Here is a 27,646-nt window from a genome sequence, read left to right on the forward strand (position 1 = left end):
GACTAAACTAAACTAACACTGTGCAGTAAGAGAGAGAGGGTGAGAAAGGGTGTCAAGTGTCAAGTGTAGGTATAGGTCTACTAGCTAGAGGGAGAAGGAGATGCTAACCTATTAGAAAATTAGGGGATTCTACATTGACAATTTGACTAAGCAAATGATAGATACATTTTTATAAACCATTTCATGGACCAGTCATCTAGACCAGTGTTTTTCAACCTTTTTTGTGCCACGGCACGCTTTTGACACTTAAAATGTCCCACGGCACACTAACATCCTGTGTGAAGAAAAAATAAACATACCATAGCCTAAAATTTCAAATAATACACAGATATGGCCCTATTATGGCTTCTATGCAAGATCTGCTCAATAAAACAAGCGCCCTCTGTTTCATTTGTAGGTGACTATATCGAATTTAATTGTTGTTATGAACTGGATATGTGATGATTCTGTGAATACTGCGGGCCCCCCGTTGTACAATGCCTGCATACCACAAATAGTGCAATCATACAATCAATGAGAGCATGTGGTTATAAATTCTTTGATGCAACAGTTGCTTTTCTGGACCAGTGAGTGACATTTGGGTAATTTTCTGCGGCACACCTGATGATCTCTCACGGCACACTAGTGTGCCCCGGCACAGTGGTTGAAAAACACTGAACTAGACTTTTGCTAAAATACAAATCTACAGGGGAGGCAGGAGAGAGAGGGGGTTGGGGGGAGGGGGTATGGGGCAACAGTGGGTAGTTTATCCTGAACACAATGTTCAATAACAGGAGAAATGCCTTCCTACACATCGCAAATCAAGTCAATGATACATGGGCAACTCTTTCAGCAATGTTGCTAGGCACCTACAAAACCAATTCCTTGCCTTGTGAGCTGGTTATGATTGGTGATATGGTTATGTTTATGATAATTTGCTTACAGATGATTAAAGAAGACAAATGTTGCCCAATATCAATAGGGACAAGTGGCAAGACAACAATGCTCAGGAACACTGTCAAGAAACGCTTGAGCTTTAGGATGTGGGTGGGCCACGTGCGTGTGTGTGTGTGTGTGTGTGTGTGTGTGTGTGAATGCATGTGGATGTGTGGGTGGTGAGTAGGTCCAACATCTCAGCAGGATGCCAGCCCCACAGACCCTGCATGGAGCCTGGGCAGCTGGGGTGGGCAGGAGGAGTGGTAGCGTGGGTGGTGGTGGGGGGTTGATAATCCACTCGGCGCTTTAATAAAGCACTCGTATCCGTGGTGACCCTTCTCCTTGAGCGAATTACAATAAAACCCTGCTGCCAGCATATGGGAGGCGCGGGCGAGCGGCTCAAACTGCTAGCTCACCGGGGATCTCGCCTTCTCCCCCACCCCCAACCCCAACCCCAACCCCGACCCCGGCCTATCCCCTTTCCACACACCGCTTTTTGCTCCTGAGGGGCTAATCCGCACCAAAATACCGCACCGAAAAGAAGATGAGCGAGATGCCAGGGCGGGCGCTCCCTGGGGACGTCTGCTGACGAGGCCACCCAGCACACGGCTCTTGCACACGCTCTTAGGTGACGCTCAGTCTGTCTGCTGGCTCAGGAACAGGAGTAGTCATCTGTGTGTCGTGTGGTGCGGCGACTTGCTGTGCTGGAAAAGCCAGAACTAAAACTGAAAAGCGCTGAGGAGAAAACAGGAAGTCACCTACTGACACAGCGAGTCAGACCACAAACCACTCACATAACTAAACATGCACACACACACACACACACACACACACACACACACACACACACACACACACACACACACGCATGCACGTAAACTCATCAACTCATTTTTGCAGCACGTCATGGAACTGCGTTTTCGGTACACAGACCTGTGTAAAGCTGCTTGGTGTTACTGTTACCGAGCTGTCCAGCAAGAAGTGCATTCCAGCCTCAATAAACACACACACACACACACACACACAGAGCAAAGGCTATTTACAGATTTGTCACTGGCACCATGCTGGACACCAAACACATACTGTGGCACATATGGTACCACACACACACACACACACACACACGCACACACCCTTCAGAGTGGGTATGAGATGACCCCTGGCAGGGCGGATGAGGAAGGTCACCACACTCAGACCTGGCAAGCACTTCCCACCACGGCCCAGAGATGAGGGAGAGGACCCATGGGCCAGAGATGAGGGAGAGGACCCATGGGCCAGAGATGAGGGAGAGGACCCATGGCCCAGAGATGAGGCAGAGGACCCATGGGCCAGAAATGAGGACCCATGGCCCAGAGATGAGGGAAAGGACCCATGGGCCAGAGATGAGGACCCATGGGCCAGAGATGAGGGAGAGGACCCATGGGCCAGAGATGAGGGAGAGGACCCATGGCCAAGAGGGGAGAGGTAGGGGGGGGGGGGCAGTGTAAGTGAGCCCAAAGCCCAAAGCCCAAAGCCTACATAATAAAGGGCCAGCCTTGCTACCCTTTTAATCAGGGTGGTGGGAAATTAGGGGCATCTGTTGAACAAATCATCAGATTTATATGAACACATAAAACTAATCTTTTCATTGGGTCATGTGCATGTCTGTGTGTGTGTGTGTGTGTGTGTGTGTGTGTGTGTGTGTGTGTATGTGTGTGTGTGTGTGTGTGTATGTGTGTATGTGTGTGTGTGCGTATAGACACGGTGTGTCGTGTATTTTGTTGAAAAAGGAAGAGGGAAGAGGAAGAGGCTTACCATCTTTTGGGCTCGAGTGTCTGGCACCTCATCAAGGAGTGAAGCGAGGCCAACCGCGAGGCCAACCGCTCCAATCAGTCTGACCGCTCCACAGCAATCCTACCAACACAAATGAGGAGGCTTTTTCATTTACACTGAGCAAGGGCAGAGGGGATAACACTGCCAGAGCATGGAGGAGTGTGGGAGCATTTGGTTTCTCCTGCTCAGTGAAGTACTGTCACACGCAGAGAGAGATATATGCACAAACTGGCTCATGCGCAAAACAAATCTGCATACACAAAGATACCGTGGAAATAAACAAAAATGCCTGCCCACCTACACATGCACACACACACACACAATCAAACATGCACACGCACACACAATCAAACATGCATTGTACACACAAAACACAACCATCTCACTCCTAATCCTGGCTGACTGATCCTGGATCAACGCATTGAACCCCTGCCGACCCTGAGCCCGGCTGCAGTCCCCCGCTCTCCCATCCCCCCCCCCCCCCCCCCCCCCCCACACACACACACACACACACACACACACACACACACACACACACACACACACACACTCCCACTCCATCACTACTCTTCCCTCACTCAGCTCCAATTTGCGGAGGGAGGCTTCACAAGAATGAGGAAGCTCCCCGGCCTGTCCCACCGCTACGCCACCTCAATCAACCCAGCCTTCACCCCCCTCCTCCTCCTCCTCCTCCTCATCTTCTCCTCCTCTTCTCCAAATTACAGCTCTCCAAATCCTCTCCTCGCCTCATTGATCTGACCATTGATCCATGGTCAGTGCTGGCCGTTGGAGAGAGAGCACTGGCCAGGGCAATATGAGAAGAACTGAGATGCAAAAATAAATAAATAAATACATACATAACAGTGGGCTGGCCCATCAAAGAGAGAAACTCAAATCGTCGCTTCATATCGAATCAGATCAACGCAGTCGTATAGAGATACATGTCCTGACAAGCGACCGGGGATGCTACGCCGCACTGAGCCGAGATGAGATGATGTCATTTGATGAGCAGCGCAGCTATTCTCAGAGGAAGCTGAAGAGTTCCTGATAATAACACCTAATTATAGCAGCTATCTTTACTCCGCAATCATCTCCGCAGTCAAACCAAAGGTTAACTACCTCATGATTAGGCTCCCATTAATGACAGTGTAATCAAAGCCGACTGCCTGTATTTAGAGTCTGTTACAGAGATCCTTCTGAAAAGCTCCAGGCACACATGCATACAGTACATACAGGTGCATTTGCTGTTCCCATGCTGTTTACAGGTAAACATGGGTTGGATCAGGGGTGATCACGCTGTTTAGATTTGACCTTTTCTTTTGCTAAGCTTCAGTGAGCTGCTAATAACCACGACTGAAGTTTACACTCGACACAAACAAGTGCATATCTTCTTCCTGCTCCTAGCCCCTTCAGGATAAAGAAGTGAAAGGCTTTGATGGTAGGCAGTTTTTTTTTGTACAAGGGTTGATTTTTTGAATGCTTTCATGTCGCTGTCCCAGAACGCAGACTCTCAGACGAGGCCTGATTAAAAACAAGCCCACGGTGGAAAAGGAAAAGCAATTTGGCTTGAGGATTTTTTTTGCATATTTTCCTTGATTAACACCGCCAGCTAAACAATACTTTCTCACAAAAGTACAGCGGAATGGGCAAAGGGTATCCTGGAAAAAAAAAAAACTTATTTGCATTTCTGTGTTCCCTCTGTATTGCTCCCTCTGTATTGCTGTATTGCTGCTGTTACGTCTCCATAGCCTCTGTCAGCAAGGTTGGACGGGCATAATAACTGAGTGACTAGAATCACGCAGCGTCCAAAACACAGGTGTTTGCACTGCTTGGTTCCAGAGGGGACGATTGGGCAGTTTCTCTAGCCTCTGTGGACAGCTTGTCCGGCCGTCTCCAATAATGGTTGCGAGCGAGCAGCGTGAGATTTGTTTTGGAGGAGCGTGTCAATTCCCCCTCTCCCCCTGTTCCGTCAGGCAGGGATGACGTCCCGCGCGCGCGCGAGCGCTCCCTCTGATGTCTCGCTGCTGCGAGTCTGCTCGCCTCCCGGCCAAAACACACTTTCATCCTCTGCGCTTGATGAATTATTGATGAGTGCCAGTGCGTTGCGAGACACTAAAACCCTCTCTGCTCTCCCGGAGTCCCCCTGCCTGGTGTTTGGCAGAGAGGGAGAGAGACAGAGAGAGTGGGAGAGAGAGAGAGAGTGGGAGAGAGGCCAGAGGGACCCAGTAGGGTAAAGTACACATAGAGCGATGGCTGCTGGGTTAGGGAATAAGTATACGATGCCCCCATCGTTGACCATTTTCTCTCACAGAGAGTGGGTAGAGGGGTTCTGTACGCATTGCTTCCACCATTAACGTACATTGAAATTGCCTGTGGACACGCACAATTGGGACGTTATTGTAAAAAAAATCATTTCGTAGCTTTTCTACACAATTGGACAAAAATTATCAGCTGAGACATGGAGAATGAAGGAAGCCTGAATAAATATATGGAGAAAGGAGGGAATAAATATATGGAGAAAGGAGGGAACTCCAAAAAAAGACACAAATAAAAAAAGATGGCCACAAAGGAGGCCCCATTAGGCTGTTATGACAACTGAAATCAGTTGAAAAATGACATGAGTATACCAACTGTAAAAGAAAAAAACACCAGAGGATACTGCTGCCGTCACCAGCCAATCAGTGATGCCCACTGGCACCAACAGCGTTCCATTGGCTAACATCACCCAGAGCTGTCATAGTAACACAGTGGCTCTGGCACTATCAAACAGCAGTGGTGTATGGGGCAAAACTCAATCAGTCATCGATCTGCCTTTGCATACACCTAATTGCATTTGCTTCCGCCCCTCAAACTATGGCCAAAGAGCACTGCCTAAGCCATTTCACACCACAGTGTGGCGCTGTCTTTCACGGCCCCTTCGAACACCTGAGACTTCAGGCGGGAGAGGCAGGGGGTTCATCGAAACGCTTCCTCAGAGCTGTTAGAGACGTCTGTGGGGAGAGGCTGGAGGAGGTGGAGGTTTTCCATTATGGAAGCCGACACAACACTGTGCCGATGAACATGGATAAAGCCTACAGGCCACCGAACAGTTCATTGACGTTTCTCTCAGCCTAAGAGCAGAGCCTATTGATCTGGGAAGGGAGGGGGCAATCAAAGAGACAGAGAGAGAGAGAAACCGAGAGAGAGAGAGAGAGAGCTGTCAAACAGTGTCAGGCAAAGCATAATATCTGTCTCATAAGACTAAATGGCACAGCCAACTCCACCAAACTGGTCATGTAGGTGAGTTAGGAGAAAAAAAATGCACAAGAGTTCTATCCAAACCTTTCGCTGATAAGGGTGCACATAGGCAAAGTGTGAGAGATGGGGACAGTATATCTACTAACACACAGTAGCTAGGAAAGTACCTGGCAAAAAATATGCTTAAGAGTTCAGTATATTAGATGGGGACAGTAAATCTACTAACACACACAGTACCTAGGAAAGTACCTGACAAAAATATGGCTAAATGATAATACTCCTTTGAATTCTGTATCAAATAAGAGGGTCTTCTCTCATTCAGAAATATTAAACAATGATGCAATGTGGTAGCCTGGTGTTTGTGTGTGTGTGTGTCTGTGTTAGTGTGTGTGCGTGTACGTGTGTTAACAGGGTGAAAACCAGAGTTCATCCAAAAAGCCACAGATTACAACAATTACGCAGTAATACGAGTATTATCGTTAAGGTTCACATTGGGTATATTTTTTAACCAACTTGAGTACTTGAAGCTGATGGTACAGCAGCCAACTTTTTGAGCAATGTCGCTGGGTAAAGTTCCTGCACATTGTTGTTTGGGTACATTCCTATTGATATCGGGCATCATTTTTCCTGCAGTACTTTAATCATCAGTAGGCAAATTCATCCTGATCATCCAAGCAGAACACATGGAATCATTGCTCAAAAAGTTTCCATATAGTCCATCTATCACTAAGTGTGAAGGGAGAAAAAAGGACAACAGCAAACTGCACATCAGCAACTGGTATCACCTTTGGCTCTTATCCTATTCATAATTTGCACATACAGTATCATATCCTCACTCTAATCTTCTGTTCTGCATAAAATGCTAATTATCTTTCCATACTCATAAAACTACAAAGGACCATAAGGATCTACAAGGACAGTACCGCAAGTGACATGACTCTTATCATGTCTGGCTGTTTCCATTGGTGCTAAGATATCAGTGACAGAAAGAACGGTGAACATTTCATCCACCTTGGATGTCACAACAGTCTGTTGCTGCTCTTTTAGATCTGAAACACGCACCATAACCACAAGACACAAAGCAAGAGACTACACCGGATGAGCAAGAGCCAACGTAAAGATGCAAAGACTGCAAGTCTGACAGGATATCTAAAAGCACAGCTCTACTATGCAGCTGAGGCAAAGAGTATAAATGTCAGTTGAGCTTGCTTATCATAATCTGTGTGTGTGTGTGTGTGTGTGTGTGTGTGTGTGTAGGGACTGAGGAAGGGACAGAGCTCTGAAGTTATAGGAGTGTTTTGCATAATTGGCTGGCCTCAGCACAGTACTGTAAAGATATTCTATTGCTGCTGACAAGTCTACCTTGCCTTGACTCTTTATAGAGTAGGTCTGTATGAGCAACAATTGTCCCCCACAGTCAGTAGCCTACTAGTTAGTTAGCATTATTTAACTTTTCAGAGAAAGGCTAAGTCAAATAAAGTATGGAGCAAGTAAACACGCCTATTATATGTCCATTACGCAATTGGAAATGTGTCTATTTCGCATTTGAATAAAATCAGAAGAATAAGCATAGGCTATAGCGTTGTGTATTGTAAGTTGTAAGCTAAATTGTAAATTAATTTGGCCAACAGAAAGCTCTTACTCTGGAGTCTAACTGTTTTTTTTTTCTCTCGTGAGGCCGTGATATTCTTCTTTGCCCGAAGCAGTTGGACATTAGGCTCTGTCACGGTCTCTTTATCCGGCTATGACATTCATGTCGCTGAGTCTGTACTGTCCATAACAAAGCGTGTCTTTGCGCCACAGCTCATTCCTTGTCCTATTGACTGGCTTAAAGTTACAAGTAGCCCAAATCTAAACTGTCACATTTGTGCATGCAGTGAATACTCTTGAAGGAACACGGTGTCGTGATATTGTTAGAGATAGAACGCCATGTGGATCTGAACCATATGACAACAATTTACCAACACATCTGTGTGAGATATGCTAGTTTCTTCAAGGTTCAAAATATAACCTGCCAAAGTGACATTAGTCTACCAAGCAGAAAACCTGAAAGACATAGCCTAATTCCAGAATAAATAAACTTTTTTCTGTCAGTAAACGTACACTGTAAGTTGTGCAAATAGCCTATTCTCGAGCATTGCATTTTATTTTTCAACATAGATTGACTTAAAAATCTGGTTTATTCTAGAGGGAAAAAAACATGTCATGTCTGCTTTCATTTTATCAAATAAATTTGAGGAAAACCGCAGATTTGTCTCACCTAACTTGAGGTAAGCGTCTCCCTCCAGCACAGAACTGTACGCCAAGTCAACCAGCTTCGGTAGTTCTTGCGCTTTGAAGACCCAGCGCTCGCCTCGACCCTACTGCTCTTGAGTCACGTGACAAATGACAGGTCGAGCGTGAATTCTTCATAAAAAAAATGACAAGGATAAACTAGTACGCAGCTTTATCACATATCACTCTGGGGCTCTATGGTATATGTATCTATTTTTGAAAGGGAAATTAAATTAATAATTTCTTATTTATGTGTTGACTAGTATTTCACTGCGTACAAACCTTGCTGCGCAAATTCTGGAAAGTTTTAACGTTCTTGGCGTGTAATAATTTACACATTTGATTGGTCGTTCTTGCACATGTGGTCTACCAAAACCAATCGGATTGAAGTACATCAGAACCCCTAACACTTCTGGTGTCTGGAAATTGTAGTTCCTCTAAATGTGCCCATTATCGTTGTGGGAGGAAAGTAAACGTATTGAAAAACTACAGTGAAAATCATGGCGATTGAGTAGTAGTTGCATCAGCGCAGGCACCCGGCAGACTTTTCACAGCTAACTACACGCTGTAGGTCTGATAAATTGCTTTCATTGAAAAAATCAGTGAAGGTACTGTGAAAAGAAGAGTAGAATCTGTTTGAACAGGGGTTGAGAATCTGTATGCAAATCATGAAATTGTTTGTGAGCGAAGGTAATCCGCACTGTTTGAAAGTGTTGGCTGTACTGGAACTTACTGGAGTCAAATGCGACGTTCAGCATGTGAACCACGAAGGTATGTTCAGAGCCCATTGCAAGCTAGAGTGAAGCTAATGTTAGATAGCTTTTAGGCTATGTGGTACCAGCTGCCTAGGTGGTTAATCTTTCAACATTATTGTGATTTGTTCTGTTTTCATTACGTATATACCAATCTGTTAGTTCTCTGAATATTGGGGTACTAGCCTAGGTGTTCCGAAGGCTGTCCATTCAGTCAAATACACGTCACTCTGACCACTCGACTATTTTGACAGGTGTTGCTCTCTGTCAGCCAGTGGCCCTTAGCTTCTTACTTAATTGTATGTTTGCTTAACATGTACCGCACCTGACAAGAGCCTATTATTAATGCAATCTATGTGAAATCTGGTGAGATAAACACCTATCTTTAAATGTCGTGTGTAGCTTCTCCATAGATGGAAACGTAACTATGTGAGGGACAACAATAGTGGCAGCGGAAAATCATAATACCATGCATCCGCTAGCTGCCTCTAGAATGTGTCTACATTACGTAACGAGGCAGTGTTTGCTTTTGTTTACAGAGGGGTCATCTGTTAACCTGGACAAAGAAAGTGATAATTGGGGGGGGGGGTTAAAGCAGTGGTGTAGTCTAGTTAGCTGTAGTGGATACTGTACTGTGGATACTGTAATGTAGAATGTAGTAGTTAGCTGTAGTGGGTATGCTGTGATCAACCCCAAATGTTAATATGTATCCTTGCTTATTTTAAGTGGGTATACTGAGATGGTGATGTTTTTTAAGTGGGTATACTGCATAGTCCTGTGTATCACCACTGGTTTACAGTGATGTTCATCTCTCTCATATACCCTTTGTGTGTTTCAGAGAAAGTGGTGCCATTCCTCAGTCGTCCAACTCTGCCTGCTCTCCATCTTCGCGGTGGCCTTTACCTGTTCAGCACCAATGCCATCTGCCAGTAAGTGTGTTACACCTTCACTATCATCAAATGCTCATCATAACTCTCTTGACTACAGATACAGTCATATGGTATTATAACCATATATATTTCTCAGAATAACATTTTGGTGTCCCACAGATACTTTTATGAAGTCAGTGGAACAGAGTCCAACAAACAAAGTAACCAGTGGCTGGAATGGGAGGCTACAGAACTGCAGGTACAGTTCCGTGGTACAGCTACTGTGATTCTCATGCGTGTAGCTAACCCATCACTACTTATATGAACTAACTGAATATTCCCACGACAGCCTGCACTGACTCGCGCCCTCCACTTGGCGGTGATGCAAGGAAAAACAACAGATCCAGCCAAAGCACTCGAAGCTCCCCTTAGTTTCCTAGAGCAAAGCTTGACCAAAAGGACCACGGCGTTCTTGACAGCAGTATGTTCTCTTTACATCATTCTGTGTTACCGGTCCATGTGGTCTTTGATTCTGTAACTAATATCCAGTAATAGGAAGTGCTCAATTAGGAGCACACAGCACACAGCACACAGCACACAGCACAGAGCACACAGCACACAGCACACAGCACAGAGCACACAGCACAGAGCAGATTGCTTATATTGTTTGGTTGTGTCCATTTGTTTTCAGGAGACTGTGGGAGTTGCAGACATTGTCCTCTGGGGAGCACTTTACCCTGCTTTCCTAGAGAACGGTTTGAAGATGGGTAGGAAAGATTCTTCTTTGTTTATATGTGGAATAGCGCTACATGCTCTTGTTGCCTTCAATAAAAAAATAGGGAAAACACTATTCAGCATAACTGGCCAATTGAAAACTTTAACCATTTCATCCTTATATTGTGTCCTGCCTTCATTCAACCAGAGTTTAACACACTACTTGTAAGAAGTTTATTGAAGGTGAGGTATGCTGAATACTTCTATGTCAACCTGTATCCAAGGTGAGCTGCAGTCCACAAAAACCTGGTTTGACCGGGTCGGGGTCCTGCCAGCCTGTGAGGCCTCTGCTCGGATCGTGTTTAAGGGGAAGGGCGTGGAGGCCCTCAAGGGATACCTGCAGAAGCAGCCAGCTCCGCACGGCTCTCAGGCACACAGAGACGCTCACACAAGCAGCAGTGGCAGCCCAACAGAGGTGAAGGCCCCATCTCCACCAGCAGATTAGTTATCGCATTAACACATCCTGGTTGCACTTTGTTGTGTGTGGTTAGTCAGAAGTAAGAGATTGAAGAGACTATTTAAACATCCCTTGTGGTGAGATGTTGCTGGGTGATCTTTTCTGACTGATTGACTGACTGATTGATTGATTGATTGATTGATTGATTGATTGATTGATTTCCCCGTGGATACACACATACAGACAGAAGACTCAGACCGTGTCATGACGGAGGAAGAGATGGAGGCAGCAGCTCAGATCTGGAATCAGCGGATTGACTGCCAAACCAGGCCTGAGAGGAAACATCCCATGTGAGCATATCTCATTTCTTTAGCTCCAGTGCAGATCACCAGAGCATTTGCTATTTCATTTAAACAGTTTATATTCATACACGGCGTAAACACTGATGATCTGCAGTGGAAAGGGCTGGATGTTCTGTGTTTGTGTGTTTATATTTATATAGAGTGTAGAGTATGTATGCTGATGAACGTGTCTAAAGTGTGTGAGTGAAGCCCTGTCAGTGCACTGCTTGACAGATGTGTGTTGTCGCTCTCTGTAGTCTGCCGGAGGAGGGGAAGCGTAACGTCCTGATCACCAGCGCTCTGCCTTACGTCAACAACGTTCCTCATCTGGGAAACATCATTGGCTGTGTGCTCAGTGCGGACGTCTTTGCTAGGTATCGCTCCACTCCGCCAACATCACCATTATCATGTTTTACACATATTCGTAGCAAATGTATATTTTTAAGGAAAACATATTGTTGGTTATCATTGGATGATTAATGGAATTATTATCAAACATTTATTCATGAATTATCCACTTCTAGAATATTTCTAGATAGAGATGTGGTCTAATCTGTCCTTAGACTCCAGGCAAAGTACAGCTTTTTTACCCACAATCCTTTGTGCCTCCCTCCTCCCCTCTCTCTCTTCAGGTATGGTCGCCAGCGGGGCTGGAATCTGCTCTACATCTGCGGGACGGACGAGTACGGGACGGCCACAGAGAACAAGGCGCGGGAGGAAGGCCTGACACCGCAGGAGATCTGTGACAAGTACCACACCATCCACGACAGCATCTACAAGTGGTTCCAGATCGACTTTGACTTCTTTGGACGCACTACCACCCCGAGACAGACTGAGTAAGTGCCAGATGTGTATATGGTTGTCTCTGGCTCTGAATGTCCTTTTTTGTGGTGTTTTTTTATGTATTTATGTGTGTTTGTATTGATGTGATTTGGGATGAAATTCTTTGATCCTGTAATCTGTAATTCAAATCAAAAGTCAAATAAACCCTTCTACTAAACTTTTCTAGCCCTAAGTTTCCTTTATTGTGGTGTTTTTCTGTAAAAAAAAAAAAATTGAAATAAATTCAATTACACTCCTCTCCTTTCTGTTCCTAATCTGTTTGTCCTTGTCGCCCAGGATTTCCCAGAACATCTTCTGGCGCCTCCACGAGCGCGGGTTCCTCATCGAGGACACGGTGGAGCAGCTGCGCTGTGAGAGCTGCCAGCGCTTCCTGGCCGACCGCTTTGTGGAGGGCGTGTGTCCCTTCTGCCACTACCCAGAGGCCCGCGGCGACCAGTGTGACAAGTGTGGCCGTCTCATCAATGCTGTGGAGCTGAAGGTCAGGGGACATCCTTAGGACATACTGGGCATCCGTGCCCAAAGACCTCAGAAGTTCACCTACAAAAAGAACCCAAAGCTGCCATTTTTGCCCATCTAAGGATATCCGGATCTCCTTATATGGGCAAAGATGGTACCTGGATCTCCTTATATGGGCAACGATGGCAGCTTTTGGGTCCTTCCTGTAGGTTCATTTCAGAGGTCTGTTTGTGTTTGTGGATATCAGATGGACTTTACAGTCCTAATCGGATACATCTGGATCCAGGTGTACCTGGTTCCAGTTCACTTTTGTTCTCAGTAGGTAAGGTTAGATTATCAGGATGTTTAGCAGGGTTTTTATGTTTCTCATCATTTAATACTGTTCTCTATTGAAGAAGGGTTCAGCACCACTGCTTTATAGTACAACATAATGAATAAAATATCTGGCTTGTCTGAACTATCCTGTAGTCTTGCTTTTCCAGAGCTCAGGTAAGGTCTTTAGGACTAACAGACTGGAAATGAAATGGGGTATTTGGAAAACAAGGGTCTTAAGTTGGTAATGAAGCTGTAAAACCTGATTTACGCTGCTTTTTTATATGAACAGATCTGTTCTGTCTGTGAGCATTAAGAAAATATGCTAAAAACGGATGAAATTCGAGTATAATAGCAAAAATAGAGCACAGACGGCAGCTTAAATCCATATCCGTATCCGCATCTAACGTTGAGCAGAAATGAGCCCAAATAAGGTTCACATGTTGCATTTTATGTCTTAAAATATGAAAAACAGAATGACAATACGAAAATACGAAAAAGAACAGTAATTGCTTGATCTCGTTACACCATGGTTCGATTTGGGGCTAAGTGACAAAAGCTGTTTTATCTGACGGCATTGTCTCTTGGGGAAAGGGAATAATGCCAGGTTGTCAGAATCACATGCCCTCAGATGTTTGATGTCAGTGCTCATTTCTCTCTTCCTCCTCTCTGCGCTCCCCCTCTCATTTCTCTCTTCCTCCTCTCTGCGCTCCCCCTCTCATTTCTCTCTTCCTCCTCTCTGCGCTCCCCCTCTCATTTCTCTCTTCCTCCTCTCTGCGCTCCCCCTCTCATTTCTCTCTTCCTCCTCTCTGCGCTCCCCCTCTCATTTCTCTCTTCCTCCTCTCTGCGCTCCCCCTCTCATTTCTCTCTTCCTCCTCTCTGCGCTCCCCCTCTCATTTCTCTCTTCCTCCTCTCTGCGCTCCCCCTCTCATTTCTCTCTTCCTCCTCTCTGCGCTCCCCCTCTCATCTGGTAATGTTTGTCATGTGTTTCCCCCCCACAGGAGCCCCAGTGCAAAGTCTGTAAACAAACACCCGTCATTCGCTCCTCCAAACATTTGTTCTTGGACCTGCCAAAGGTTTGGACTTTTTTTGCTTTTGTTTGTTTTGTTTTCTTGCCATCTGGCGTCTCTTCAAATGTCGTCTTATTCTGTGTCCTGTCAGTGGAGTTCCGCCTCTCCATGGACCGTTTGGTTTGTGTCACTGTCACGCTGTTTCTCATCTGTAGTTGGAAGCGAATCTGGAGCAGTGGCTGGACCGGTCGGTGAGCACCGGGGACTGGACGACCAACGCTCGAAACATCACCCGCTCGTGGCTGCGGGACGGCCTGAAGCCGCGCTGCATCACCAGGGACCTGCGCTGGGGCACCCCAGTACCACATCCTGACTTCACAGGCAAGGTTAGACCATTGGCCCCACTTAAGGCTCACTCAAGGCTCACTCAGGGCTCACTCAAGGCTCACTCAGGGCTCACTCAGGGCTCACTCAGGGCTCACTCAAGGCTCACTCAAGGCTCACTCAAGGCTCACTCGGGGCTCACTCGGGGCTCACTCAGGGCTAACTCAAGGCTCACTCAGCGCTCCACAAGAAGGTGGAGTTTAGGTTTAAGTTGGGACACATTTACAGGAACCGACTTTCATAAGATTCATAATATTTTTTGCTGTTGAGTCATTCTGTCTCTTCTTTTTCCTCCTAGGTTTTCTATGTGTGGTTTGATGCTCCTATTGGTTACCTGTCAATCACTGCAAACTACACAGACCAGTGGGAGAAATGGTGGAAGAATCCACAACAGGTACAAAAGGATGACTATGTTAACACATCTTTTATTTGTGAGCACTGTTAACTGCTTCACAATCAATATAGGACTTGTTAAATCTCATGTCGTATAAATGTATCCCTCACATTAAATATTTAATCACATTGCAATGAGATCATAAAGCATGTTCACTTCAATCATTTCACCACCAGGTGGAGCTGTACAACTTCATGGCAAAGGACAACGTGCCATTCCACACTGTGGTATTCCCGTGCTCTCTGCTGGGTGCTCAAGACAACTATACACTAGTTAACCACCTCATTGCTACAGGTAACCTTCCTCCATCCAACCAACCCAACTCAGTCATTTGCACCTTTTTTTTGTTATAAATGGTTCAGGAGAGTACTTTATATAAGCAGTCGTTAAACTCCATAAGGAGGCAGAATGGAGCTATCCATGGAGTGTTCATTATTCCTCCTCCCTGAGGCTTGCTTTCAGGCTTCTGGGTCATGTCACTCATTTTTTTTTTTTCCATGGTGGGGAATTGTCATCTTTCTTTCTATCTCAGAGTATCTGAACTACGAGGACACTAAATTCTCCAAGAGTCGAGGCGTGGGGGTGTTTGGAGACATGGCCAAGGACACGGGCATCCCGTCGGACGTGTGGCGCTTCTACCTGCTCTACCTTCGACCCGAGGGTCAAGACGCTGCCTTCTCTTGGGCAGACATGGCCCTCAAGAACAACTCGGAGCTGCTCAACAACCTGGGGAACTTCATTAACAGGTTAGGAGCGGAAGTTGGCAAGCTTTGGGAAAAAATGGGTTTTGTTTCTTTCATCAAAAAATAATCTATAACAATAATAATAAAAAATATATATATAAACAAAATATATAGTTTGTGTGTGTGTGTATATATATATATATATATATATATATATTAAGATATAAATATATTAATACCTTACCCAACTTGTTTTTGGTGAACCAGCCAGCTTGTATATGCTTTAACAACAATATTACATATTTAACAACAATATTGTGATATTGTAGTAATTTAACATTTATAGCAAAATATCTCAAATGATTTCACAGATGTGCTACATAAAGTGGTCTTAATGTTATTAAAAAAAAAAAAAAAAATTGCCATAACTGTCAGCATTGTTTGATCACCACGCTCTCACTCCCACTTTCTCTGCCGCCCCCCCATCCTCCCACAGAGCTGGCATGTTTGTCAGTAAGTTCTTTGAGGGCTGTGTGCCTCAGGTGGTTCTGCAGGTGGAGGAGAAGAGGCTGCTGGCTCAGGTGGGCTGGGAGCTCAAGCAGTACATCCAGTTCTTAGACAAAGTCAGGTGAGGCCACGATGTTGGGATGTGTTGCACCGTTTTGCTACAGTTTCTGGGTTTCACAACCTTTTTTCTTGAAATTGTGTGCAGTGGTGTGCTACGGTCTCTGTGATATGTTTTCACTTTTTTGGTGGGTGTGTCGAAGCTGCTGCCCAAACAGCAGTGGTGTTTATGTTTGTTTGCAAACTCAACCACAATAGATAGGCAATGCACACGATAAAAACACATAAACAAACACACTAATGTTTATATTTAACTAAACATTTTGTTGGGCGGCGCTATGGGGCAAGCAGCTGCAGCATCCGTCTACATTCAGGTCCAAGCGTCCACGGGGACTCAGGTTCCAATCCTGCGGTCATCTCTCTCTCCTCACCCACTTCCTGACACTATTCCCTGTCCTGTCTGAATAAAGGCAAAAAGGCTAAAAAATATGCTTCAAATCAATTGCATGTTGCTATAATTTATCAGGGCTGGAGCTGGACACCCAGGTCTCGTCTTTACACTGGTGTTACTTCCGCATTTGTATTCCTTGTGTAGCCCATCTCACTCCCTGTCCATTATTACCCCGACAGGATCCGCGATGCCTTGAAGTGCATCCTAAACATCTCTCGCCATGGAAACCAGTATATCCAAGTGAATGAGCCCTGGAAGAAAATCAAAGGAAGCGATGCAGACAGGTGAGTCCCTTTACTTGGAGTTTGTCTGCTCATCTCTGGTTATGATGTTTATGAACTGTTGACAGCTGTGTTATCATATCAAGTTATACACACACATTTTAAGTCTACATTAATGTAAATATGTGCTTATTGAATTTGAAAATGTAGTTAAAATGTAAACATTTTCTAGTATAATATCTATACAAATAGTGACAGGCATTCCAAACTAGTGTATCCAACATGGCTGATTTGGATGATTGTTTGACTTTTTGGGTGATTGATTGATTGATTGACTGACCTTTCAGGCAGCGCGCGGGCACCGTGACCGCCGTGTCCGTCAACATGTCCGTCCTCCTGTCCGTCATGCTGGAGCCCTACATGCCCACGGTCAGCGAGACCATCCGCACGCAGCTGCAGGCGCCGCCCGGCTCCGCCCACATCATGCTGCAAGGGGAGGGCAACTTCGTCTGCTCGCTGCCCGCCGGGCACCGCATCGGCACGGTAAGGGCTGGTCGCTGGAGTTCCCGGCCGTACCAGGCAGAGTCCCTGGGCACGGCACCTCACCCTGCCGGCCAGTCAACACGCAGGGTTATTTATGGCCACTCCTGTAATAGTGTGGAACTCACGCTGCCAATTAGAGTAATTACCGGCAGCTGCAAAGAGGACTCCCGAATTTGTCAGCAGATATGGCATGTACTAGATCTCAGATCTTCAGTTATGAAAGAAACGTTCCCATTATAGGGTTCTTGAGTAGTTTGGGTTCCCTATATTTAATTAACCTGGGGTGATGGGCTACTTGTTGGGAGCAGAAAAGACACATTTGAGTTGTGTTATAAATTGATTTTGTGTTTGTTTGTTTTTTATTCATTGACTTGCATCTGGCCATGTCTCCAATACCGTGTTATTCCTTTGCAGGTCAGCCCATTGTTCCAGAAGCTTGAGACGGAGCAGATCGAGTCCTTAAAGAAGAGATTCGGAGGCCAGCAGGTCAGTAGAAAACTCTAGAGTTGTCGTTCTTTTTTTCCCCCCTGGTAACTATCCTGTTTTCTATAGTCTTATTCTGTACCTAACATACATCCTCCCAACCAATCCCTCTATACAGCCGGAGGAGGAGGAAACATCTAAGAAGCAGGTAGATCTCGGAGCTGGGTGTGGAGATTAACTATTTATTTGCTGTGAGGTGCTGTTGCCCAACTAATTCAAAATTGACGACTGACTGATTAAGTCCTGGCCTGTGTGTGTGGTCGTGTCTGTACTGACAACGTCGTCTGTAGTGTTTAACATCAGTGTTGTGCCTGGATGTTTCAGTGTTTTCACCATCCACAAACCAAGTGTGTGTTGTGTGATACGCCTGGCGTAGAACTCCCAGTGTGTGTTGTGTGATACGCCTGGCGTAGATCTCCATAGAAACGCCACGCCCAACCCACACTGGCACGTTTTGAATATTTCACAAGTGTTGCGTTTGTCATCTGCATTCTGCCATCAGCGCCATTTTGAGGTGTCCCTCAGCGCCATGTCGAGCGCCTGACCAACCCCTGACTCCCGAGCTAACCAGAAAATATATTCTACTGCCTGTTCAGTGGCGAAAGCCCCCTAACGTCCATTTGCCCGTGTCCTTTCAGACGCCGACCATCGCCCAGACAAATGCCGCCACCAAAACCAGCGTCCCCGCCCCTGCGGCTGCACCAGAGACGCCCATCAAGGCCGACCCCGAGCTCGCCAAGCAGCTGGCGGCCGCCATTGCCGAGCAGGTAAGGGCCACTACTCGTGGGCTGACGAGCAGGTAAGGGCCACTACTCGTGGGCTGACGAGACGTGTAGACCGGCGGGTAGACCAGCTCTGCGTGCCGCCGTTCCGTGTGTCGCTACCGTGCCACCTCGCCTTCTTGCCACAGCGCTGCCTTGCGTTGCCACGTCAACCGCTGGGGTGGGGGTGGGGTGGAGGGAAATGGAGGGAGACCAGGGGTGGGGGTGGGGGTGGGGTGGTGGGGCCGCACTGCGGCACAGTTTCGGTGTGAGCCGTTCCGACTGAAAGAATGCTCAAGTATTGCGTCTCCCCCAGCAGCGGTGGTGGATTTCAATGCTGGGTTACGCTTTGTAACATCCGCAGAATGTAAATAAATAACTGTTTCATCATTACTTCCATATGTGATGCTGATCACCCCCCTGACACACACACACACACACCTCTCTCTCTGTAACAGGGTGACAAAGTCCGGGCTCTGAAGGCCCAGAAGGCAGAGAAGGCTGTCATCGGAGCGGAGGTGGCCAAACTACTGGAGCTGAAGAAACAGATGGCCGTGGCCGAGGGCAAAAACCCGGAACCTTCTCCTCAGAAAGGCAAGAAGAAGTGAGACCATAACGAGAGATGGTAGATGGAGACGCTGAATCTTAATCAGAAATGGGTGGGAAGCGAGTATGAGTGAGGTTTGTTTACGGTTGTGGGATCACCATGTGAATGAAAAGACAAGGCTGCAGTCTGAAGAGGTCTACACGGGGGTTTAAAGGCAAGGGGGTTGGAGAAAGGTCCTCCGCTAAAGTAGAGAAGACAACCACCATCAAAGCCGCAGGAATCCACTGGAGTGTGTTTCCGAGGCTACTGATGTTGGCAATGAAAGGGAATTGTTTCATAGGAACATCAATTCTTTAATGAGCCTTTTCAAGTCTATGTGAATAGCGATGGTTAATGCAAGGTCTGGGCTTGGCTGTTTATTGGAAGAAACAGATGTATGTTTTTTTGCCGTAAAATAATTTTTTTAAAATTCAGGACATACTTCAGGGACTCCAATTGTAAGGCCATATTCAAAATCTGTCTTTTGTTGATCATATAGATGAACTCCTACACCATGTTTGTCATGCAGCCAAATTAAGCAATTTCCACAATAAACTTGTTTTAATACAGTTTTTTCTGTTATTATAAATACTGCAGAATACAAAGAATAATTGTACAATCACAATGACAAATGAGCCGGCATCAAACGTTCCTTTCTTCCATGTTTTTTTTTTTTTTTTTTAATGAATAAATGAGGGTTACAGCGTACAACCGTGTGAATAAAAACAAATACAATGTATATAACAGGTTTTAATCATAGTTACAATAAATATGCATGCATTGCTTTCACCTACAACTTACAGTTCCTATGAAAAGGTATATGAATAATATACATTTGAGCTGTGGATATTTTGAATAATGGCAGTAGGCAATACAAAAATAGCTGGTTGATCAGGGTAAACCATATATTGCAAATATTGCTGCCTCAACCTAACAGTTACAGAAAAAAATATTTCTACTACAACCTGCACTGGTATTTTACTGCATGTTTTTCTTATAGAGATTACTATAAAAGCTTAGCTATACAATAGATGGCATTTTAAAAAAAGACCCCCACCATACACTCACACACACACTTGGATACCTTCCTGAGCTCCTGATCTTGGCGTGAACTAGGTATATTACAAATTTAGCCCTTGATATCAAACTAAAACGTTGAAAGTGGACAGTTCCGGAAGAACGGTAGCAATGAAATGCACTCTCCACGCTCAAAAAAACACATTTCTCTTTGGACACTCGCTATCTTATCTTCATTTCGTTCAGTGGGCTACGATGTTAACTACGATAAGATAAAACCTTATGTTCGAACAATCGTACTTCCCGCCTACAGAACTCCAATGCCAGTCTACCCAACACTTTTCCATTCTACCCCGCTCCATTGATCTCATAGTGCTCCATTAGGCATCGGTCTTCTCTTCAATCAGAAAGACGTAAATTGATAAAGCAACACTTACAGGAAGCGGGCGTTCGTTATTCATGCCCAATTAATCAACTCAAACGGGGCGTGTCTTCCTTGACTTCAGCTCAGCTTCACTTTCTCATCACCCTTGCTTTCTCTAACATTCTAAAGGGAGGCTCCTTTTGACCAACCCATCCATTCCTCCCTTTTACAACTTGGTACTCTTTTTTTCTTTCTTTCTTCCCTCTGAATATGCATAGCACTGTCACCTGTTCAACCTTTACTGTTGAGGTCACGACTTTTCCTGAAGCCAACGCTCTCCAAGCTATAAACCGTATTTCACTCTTTCGCATCTCACTCTCTCGTTCTTTCACTCTCACATTCTCTCACTTTCTGGTGTTAACAAGTCTTTCGATCAGGGCGCGGCGTGTTCGCTGGACTTCCTCGCCCAGCCTCTCGATCTCAGCCTTGAGCCGCTCGTTCTGGTCGGTCAACTCCTGCACCTTGCGCTCGTTTTCCTGTTCGCGCTCGCGCCGGCTCTTCTTGGCGGACGATGACGAGGAGGACGACGACCCCGGCGACGCAGCCCGCTTGCGCTTCCCGGGTCGCGGCGACGACACCAGGAGAGCCGTGGAGACTGGCGGCGGCGGGGGAGGAGGTGGGGAAGGAGGCGAGGACGGCGGCGAGTGGCCAAGACGGGCTGGGGACTGTGAGGCACATGAGGAGGAGGAGGAGGAGGAGGAGGAGTAGGAAGGGGAGCAAGGCACGGTGGGCGGCCCCTCCTCACTGCGAGCGGGCGAGGGCGGTTGGCGCCGCTGCGGCAGCTGGTGGTGGAGGTGGTGATGGTAGCCGATGCTCGCGCCGCTCACCATCACCGCGCCGGTCTCCACCAGGCCCACCCCGCCCTCGCTCAGCAGCTCGAAGAACTCGGGCGGCAGTAGGTCGCCGCCCGAGCCGGAGCCGGAACCCTGGCCCTGCGCCTCTTCCGTTCCCCTCCGCTCCTCCTCCTGAGCCGGGGGGCTGAGGCAAGACGCTGGGGCCTGGGTGGGCAGCGGCGGAGGAGGAGGCGGCTCCTCCATCACCCGCTGCACACCCTCGCCCCACGCCTGCCCGTCCGTAAGCCACGTCAGCGAGCAGCTCTCCAACACGTCCAGAAACTCAGGCTCCTTCTGCGGAAACGAGAAGAGCGTAAACAACGTTCGTTAAAACATGGCCACGCAGACGCGTAAACAACACGGCCGCATAAATAACATCCTTATACCCAGACGAACTGTAGCGTTAATCTAAAGAAAATCACGAAAATAAGAACAATAGAAATAAAGTAGAATTAATCGATCGGCCACTGACCTCAGAGCAAGGCGGGGGTCGAGCTAGTTTGGCCCCACCTGCGTCAGAACCAAGGATGTCCTGCAGATCTTCATACCACGCCTCCAACTCTGCACCACACAACGGCCCCACTCCGGGGGGGTAAGGTGGGGGCAGGTGCAGCCACTCCGCAGTCATCTCAGCACTCAGTCGCAACGCACAGATACTCTTCCACACGGTACACACTGGACCTGCGACCAATCACACACAACGGCAAAGGTGACGGAGGTGTTCACCGAAGCTAGCTTGTCGCTGACATTCACGTAATGGCCATACTAGGAAAGTAACCAATCGTACCACCTAAACTGAAATTTTGTTATTTGATTGAAAGCTTCTCTTCCCTCCCATCTAACTTCGTTGAGACTTGGGAAATGAGGACACTTGGTGGCCAAACGTATGAATTGCATTACTTGATACCCCTTCAAGGGTGTGATGAGTTCATTCAAAATGGAATTGGCAAAATGTGAATAACACTACATCTACAAATGAATAACACTACAAATGAATTAAAATATTGTCATTTAAATTGCATTTACGTGGAGAAAAAACAGCTGCTTACCTTTCAAATGTCCTCTTAATCAAGTCTGGCGATGTGTTGTCGGAGATAGTGTATCCCAACAATTCTGGAGGACAAAATGTAGAAGTGTGAATGTTTGCGAGAAAATGACAGCAAAGTGTCTGACATTTGTGGTAATTCAAGTTTTAAAATATGTCAGTGTAACTGAACTGATAAGTCTCATTATGGAACAAAACATGTTAAATCCTTCAAGAATATTCAATCCTGTGAGTTCCTGAATGTTGCTTAATGTGTTTTTCCCTAAAGAGAAGAGTTTGGACAATGACTTGTCGGCTGCCAAGGGATGTAGTCCACATGGCACTGTCATTAGTAGGGTAATATTGCAGCAAAATTTAGGTCATTGGTTTTCATGTAAACAAAGACGCATTGTGTGTGCTCCAGGGCGCCCCTAGCGCGCGTCTGACGTGACAGACGAAGGTTGAAAACAGCCTTATTTTCATTTAACTCTCATTCCGAGCCCCAGACAGTGCCACAGCAGGCCCACCTGTCTGCTTTATCAAGAGGATTAGCCTACCTGTTCTCAAAGTTGGCTTTCATAATGCCATCATGTCAAGACAACAATTTGAATGAACTACAAGCGCTATAAGAGCCTATTATCATAACAAAAGTTTAAATGCGACAGTAATCTGTCGATCCATGTCAATTCTATAAAGGTTCTTTCAGATCACCAATGAAAACAAATCGTTGCTGAGTTTTATAGTCTGAAAAAAGTCTAGCCTATTCCCCACTCCCTTTCCACGGCCAGCCCACTCAGCAGTGTACAGGAATCTTCAGACATTTGTCGACTAGGCTACAGCCTAGCTACAGAGAGGCGCTCCAGAGACACGTTAGATAAGCAAAGTCAACTGGCTAGCAAAATCGTTAAACTACGAATACGACATTTTGAACTTAGTTGTCATTTGCACGAGAGGCTTAATATGCTGTTATTTATGATCTTGAAACTTTGTTTTTATGCGAGCTCTAGCTGGGATTAGGTTTAAGCAGTCCATGTCTGCCAGCCAATTACGTCATGGAATCAAAGTGGACGGAGGAAACAAAGGCTGTGAACAATACTTAAAACTGCACAAATGTCACAGAATTTGGAGCGACTTTTCAGCAAAGAACAATGTGAGCATATTCTGAGTTCTTTGCACATAAATCTTACTTTTTATAACACATAATGTTTAGACTCCGTTCAATGACACTTGAAACAAATAACAGTGTTTCAGTAAATTTCTACTAATCTGGAAAATAATTCAATGCTGGATGAGACTGCAACCCATGTGTGGGGTTTATGTATGAGATGTGCAGTCATTTGACAGTTCCTCGGCTGTCAATGATGACAAACTACCATCAATTAGCGGCTCGAAAACTTAAGTTCAGAGTCAAGAAGTGATAGCGTACTTAACGTCAAGTATAAACATAAGCCATCGGCCACACATTAAACGTCTATAAAAGGTGCTGTCAAAATGAAATTGAGAAGACCAACTGTATTCCCAAAACAGATGTGGGAAAGTTGCCAAAATATTCACATTCTTGTTTTCCAAAAGGAAAAGACCATGATCACGCAGGCTACTCATAAACAAATTTCCAACCAACAAGTCAGTTACCAAACAAATACTAGACGAAGTATTATGGTAATTGACTTACCCTTTTTCTTTTATTATGCCGTTTCCTCGACTGTCTTGGATTCGGGGTGTGAATATATTTTAGTTGAGATTGGTGACAGCACATGTTAACCATTGTTCAGTATAAGCCACTGAATGTGAATTTCGGAAACTCCCGGAGACCTTTATAAGGAGTAACGCCAACCTAACACGATGGGGAGGGCTGTTATGCACAACCAAACCTCGAGGTTCTCAATCACTGCGAGACTGACGTGTAGCCTTACCAATCCAAAACAACAAACGAGGTTCTTTTGCTTAGTGACATCCAATGAATGTGAGCTTTTATGAGGAAAAGGCAGGCCTAGATGACTTTGCTAGTTGTCCCAATCTGGGTAGTTTGTGTGATAAGAAAGATGTGATGCAGTCATAAGACGGCCAGGACGAATTTGGGGCGTATGGGAGTCACATGAAAGGAATGATGCAATGCTTGGCAACCGGTTTCTAGTCGGAGATAAGACCAGCAGAAGCTGAACATGTTTTATTTAACAGGCTTTCGTTAAAGCTAAATCTAGACAAACTACCCATGTTGGAAAATGTAAAAAATTCTAATTCATTTTGCTAGCGTTCGCAATTCACATGCAAAATACCTTGCAATATTAATGCTTCTCTGAGCACAGTTTTACGACAAATTTCCATCAGTTTGCCTTCTGGGGCTCTTGAAGTATACTAGACCACTGACGAGTTTAATTTAGGGTCGCTGTTCGATGTTTTGTTTTGGTTATGTGATACAATGTCGCTGACATGGCGCGTGGGAGCACTTGAAAGAACGTTCCAATGAAGTTTGACTTCCCGTCAGACATTCCTTTAGGAAGTAGCCCCTCAGTGTGGGAGACTGAGCCATGTGGAAAATTGAGTGTTTACTTCACGTTTGCGTATTGACATTTTGACTCTAGAAAATGACCATCTGATTGAAAATTATTCATTCCAAAACAGTGTTATATGCTGTTAATAGCATATTGGACATTACAATGTAGCCTAAAGTCTTTGGTCGTTGATTAGACAAATGTTGACATTTGATTGGTAGTAGCCTAGCATATATAACCCTTACCTTATGACATAGTGTCATTTATTAAAGGATATCAATCTCCTCTGACCTATTTGCCTTATTTTCCGCTGCCCCTACAGCGCTATGAACGGCTGGCGTGCGGCATGCCTTTGTCTTCAATTAACTAGGAGCAAATTCCAAAGGTAGCCTATACTTGTTGCCCCTCCTTAAGAACTGAGGAAAGTTGGCCCATTAAGTCCAGATCACCATGTGCATCATCTGCTTAAAATGTTTTAACTTTATACAAAAAAAGGTCAAATATTGACTTGGTCTGTTCAATTGACCTTATGATTTCATGTAATCTCATTAGGCTGCTTTTTCAAACAAGAAAACATCAGCTAAACAACAATTGAGTAGCCTACTTTGAGATGCATGGTGCAACGCGTGCCGTTTATTGCCTAGCAACAGCGCAAGTGGGATGAGCGCAAGGTTAGCGAATAGAAACCTCAAATACTGTCTCCAGGAGCATGGCAATGTTGGAGAGGAGACACTATTAGCACGTCACGAATTGAGTGGCTGTTGCTGAGTAGTAAAGCTTACCCTCTCCCCTGGCTAATGGTTATCACCTCTCAGCTTTAAGTGCCATTGGTGGGCCATTGTTTTTTTTCTGCCAGCCTTACACATGGTGTTTGTCCAACTATTCAAACAGTACCTGCTGTTTCTATGTGATATTGAAGCAATATTGTGTGCTGGTTAAAACAATAAAACTTGATTCAAAGTTGTACAATATATTTGTCATGTTTTCTGTTTGTGAGAACATGGAAAGTAATGCTAAAGTAAGTTCATGCAGGTGAAACTTGCACTTTTTTCTTCCACATTCTAGACAAGTTTGAATGCAGGCAATAACCTTATTTTTCGACCCTTACATCCGTGATTTCCCAGTGTCCTTATTAAACCCACTTTGACAGGGATAGCAGGGTGTGTCTTCAATCCCAGACCAATAAAGTGTCAAACATTAAAGTAGCCTATCGTTTGAAAGTGTATACTAGAAACAACAGCAGTAATGTTGTGAATAATGGTAATAAGGCTGTAATAACTAAAATCTAATACAGACCAAGGAAAGTGTAGCCAGGGATATGTTGTTATTGTTGTTGTTTTAGGATTTTCATGATGATTTAAACTAATATTGATGTAAACATTAGGCTACTACTTACACAGAACTATTACTGCACATTAATTGCAAATAAAACTTAAGCAAATGAACACCATTTGACTGGGGAGGTCCGCTTTTTGACTGTGCTCCCGAACAAGGTCACTCTGTATCCCGACTCCTTTCGGGTCGGTTGCACAGTTTGATACAGTGCTGTCCAAAATACTACTAATAAGCTTTTGTGTGTGTAAGGCAACAGTATATAAAGTCAACAGATTTTTTTTTGTGCTAGAACACAACACATTTTACCATCAGAACTATACCTGAAAATTAAAATGTAATATAACTCAAAAGATTAAAAACAGAAAACAAAACAATCAGAGTATCCCCACTATACATTTTAATTGTGGGTAAACAAAGCTAATAGAAAAGATTAAATTGTTGCCATATAGTAATATTTGTCTTTTTAACCATTCCATTTTTCATTTAAGTGTTTTTCCAAGCCGTCGGACCACAAAAAAGAGCAAGTTTTTTAATGCAGTTTTTCATTTTTTTCTCCATAGGCAGACAATAGCTATCAAGGGAGTTAACATGACATGGACAGGATAGACCACATGTTATATCTGAATATAGGACGGTCCGTGACCTCAAATCCTATATTTGTAAATTCATAAGACAAACTTTCCAGCTGCAGCACATTGCTATATTTATATTTATGAATATTATTATTATCATCATTTCATTATTATTATTACAGACGGGATTGTGTTGGACATGACTTGGGTGTCCATGCTGTCTTTTACCCCTTCTCAAGTCTTTTGTTTGTGTGTACTGCATTTTGGGTTGTTGTCTTGTTGCAGGGTAAAGCACCGCCCCGTGGCTCTTGTATCCTCTTATGTGGACAGTGTGCCTCAGTTTACTCTTCTAAAACATCTGTGTATAAATTATATTAAATGTGAAATATTATCATCATCAAGGGTATGGCATCTGCTACAGAGACAGATACAGGTGTCGTATTCGACTGTGTAAAATATACCCAGATGTCAAAAGAGGTACTATAATAGACATGTTGACAGAAAACTGCGACAGTATTTTCAAACTATTCATGTAAATATTTATTTTTAAATATTAATTTTATATTTTATTTATTTAAATAAATTGATACAACAGGATGAATTCACATTCATTTTTATGACGGTATTAGTGAATAATTTTCTTAACAAAGACAGGTAACAAACACATGACAGACATACAGATCATTTGAAAGGAGCCAACATTAAAAAATGTAATATAATTTTCTTCTATACAAAAGTGCCTTTGCACCTCACAGAGATCTACTGGCGTATCAAAGTTATGGAACGGCACCTCATCTTACTGGGTTGATACATGATGCGATACAGCCTACAAACTGTCATAAAAAAGAGAATACCATTTTATGTGCCTATTTGGTCCATAATATCTA

The 27,646-nt window shown here is 44.8% G+C and overlaps 3 protein-coding genes across 6 annotated transcripts in view; 1 reads left to right on the forward strand and 2 right to left on the reverse strand.

The window, feature by feature from the left end:
* Positions 1-8,291, reverse strand: part of arhgap9 (Rho GTPase activating protein 9) — a 51,500-nt gene extending 43,209 nt beyond the window's left edge. For all 4 annotated transcript variants that reach the window (XM_076267648.1, XM_076267647.1, XM_076267646.1 and 1 more), the window contains exons 1-2: positions 8,225-8,291; positions 2,710-2,808 (exon numbers count right to left, since the gene is read on the reverse strand). The gene's annotated coding sequence lies outside the window, so the exon portion shown is untranslated. The remainder of the gene's footprint in view (positions 1-2,709; positions 2,809-8,224) is intronic.
* A 475-nt stretch (positions 8,292-8,766) lies between these two features.
* On the forward strand, positions 8,767-19,631 carry mars1 (methionyl-tRNA synthetase 1). The gene is made up of 21 exons (XM_076267653.1): positions 8,767-9,009; positions 9,829-9,919; positions 10,040-10,118; positions 10,209-10,340; positions 10,551-10,626; positions 10,858-11,048; positions 11,274-11,380; positions 11,629-11,745; positions 12,004-12,207; positions 12,491-12,692; positions 13,984-14,058; positions 14,208-14,378; positions 14,675-14,770; positions 14,947-15,064; positions 15,303-15,516; positions 15,950-16,081; positions 16,648-16,752; positions 17,037-17,232; positions 17,647-17,718; positions 18,354-18,482; positions 18,935-19,631. The coding sequence occupies exons 1-21, from the start codon at positions 8,898-8,900 to the stop codon at positions 19,082-19,084; spliced, it is 2,769 nt and encodes a 922-aa protein (XP_076123768.1). The 5' UTR covers positions 8,767-8,897; the 3' UTR covers positions 19,085-19,631.
* Positions 19,632-19,743: 112 nt separating this feature from the next.
* ddit3 (DNA-damage-inducible transcript 3) lies at positions 19,744-24,132 on the reverse strand. The gene is made up of 4 exons (XM_076267654.1): positions 24,033-24,132; positions 22,386-22,449; positions 21,809-22,017; positions 19,744-21,630 (listed from the first exon to the last, which is right to left on the reverse strand). Exons 3-4 carry the CDS (start codon positions 21,962-21,964, stop codon positions 20,848-20,850), a joined length of 939 nt encoding a protein of 312 aa, XP_076123769.1. The 5' UTR covers positions 21,965-22,017; positions 22,386-22,449; positions 24,033-24,132; the 3' UTR covers positions 19,744-20,847.
* Positions 24,133-27,646: the final 3,514 nt, after the last annotated feature.

This window comes from Alosa pseudoharengus, unplaced genomic scaffold (genome assembly GCF_046254945.1).
Source record: "Alosa pseudoharengus isolate Yale_2024_CS ecotype anadromous, Long Island Sound unplaced genomic scaffold, YU_APseudo_1.1 YU_APseudo_1.1_scf_5, whole genome shotgun sequence".
In the NCBI taxonomy this organism is placed as follows: domain Eukaryota; kingdom Metazoa; phylum Chordata; class Actinopteri; order Clupeiformes; family Clupeidae; genus Alosa; species Alosa pseudoharengus.

Excerpts from the sequence above, each read along its gene's own strand:
- ddit3 (XM_076267654.1), bottom strand. The coding sequence starts at position 21,964 with ATGACTGCGGAGTGGCTGCACCTGCCCCCACCTTACCCCCCCGGAGTG. Across the intron at positions 21,631-21,808 it reads GACCCCCGCCTTGCTCTGAG|AAGGAGCCTGAGTTTCTGGA; the intron begins GTCAGTGGCCGA and ends TCGTTTCCGCAG.
- mars1 (XM_076267653.1), top strand. The coding sequence starts at position 8,898 with ATGCAAATCATGAAATTGTTTGTGAGCGAAGGTAATCCGCACTGTTTG. Across the intron at positions 16,082-16,647 it reads CAGTTCTTAGACAAAGTCAG|GATCCGCGATGCCTTGAAGT; the intron begins GTGAGGCCACGA and ends TTACCCCGACAG. Across the intron at positions 16,753-17,036 it reads AAAGGAAGCGATGCAGACAG|GCAGCGCGCGGGCACCGTGA; the intron begins GTGAGTCCCTTT and ends CTGACCTTTCAG.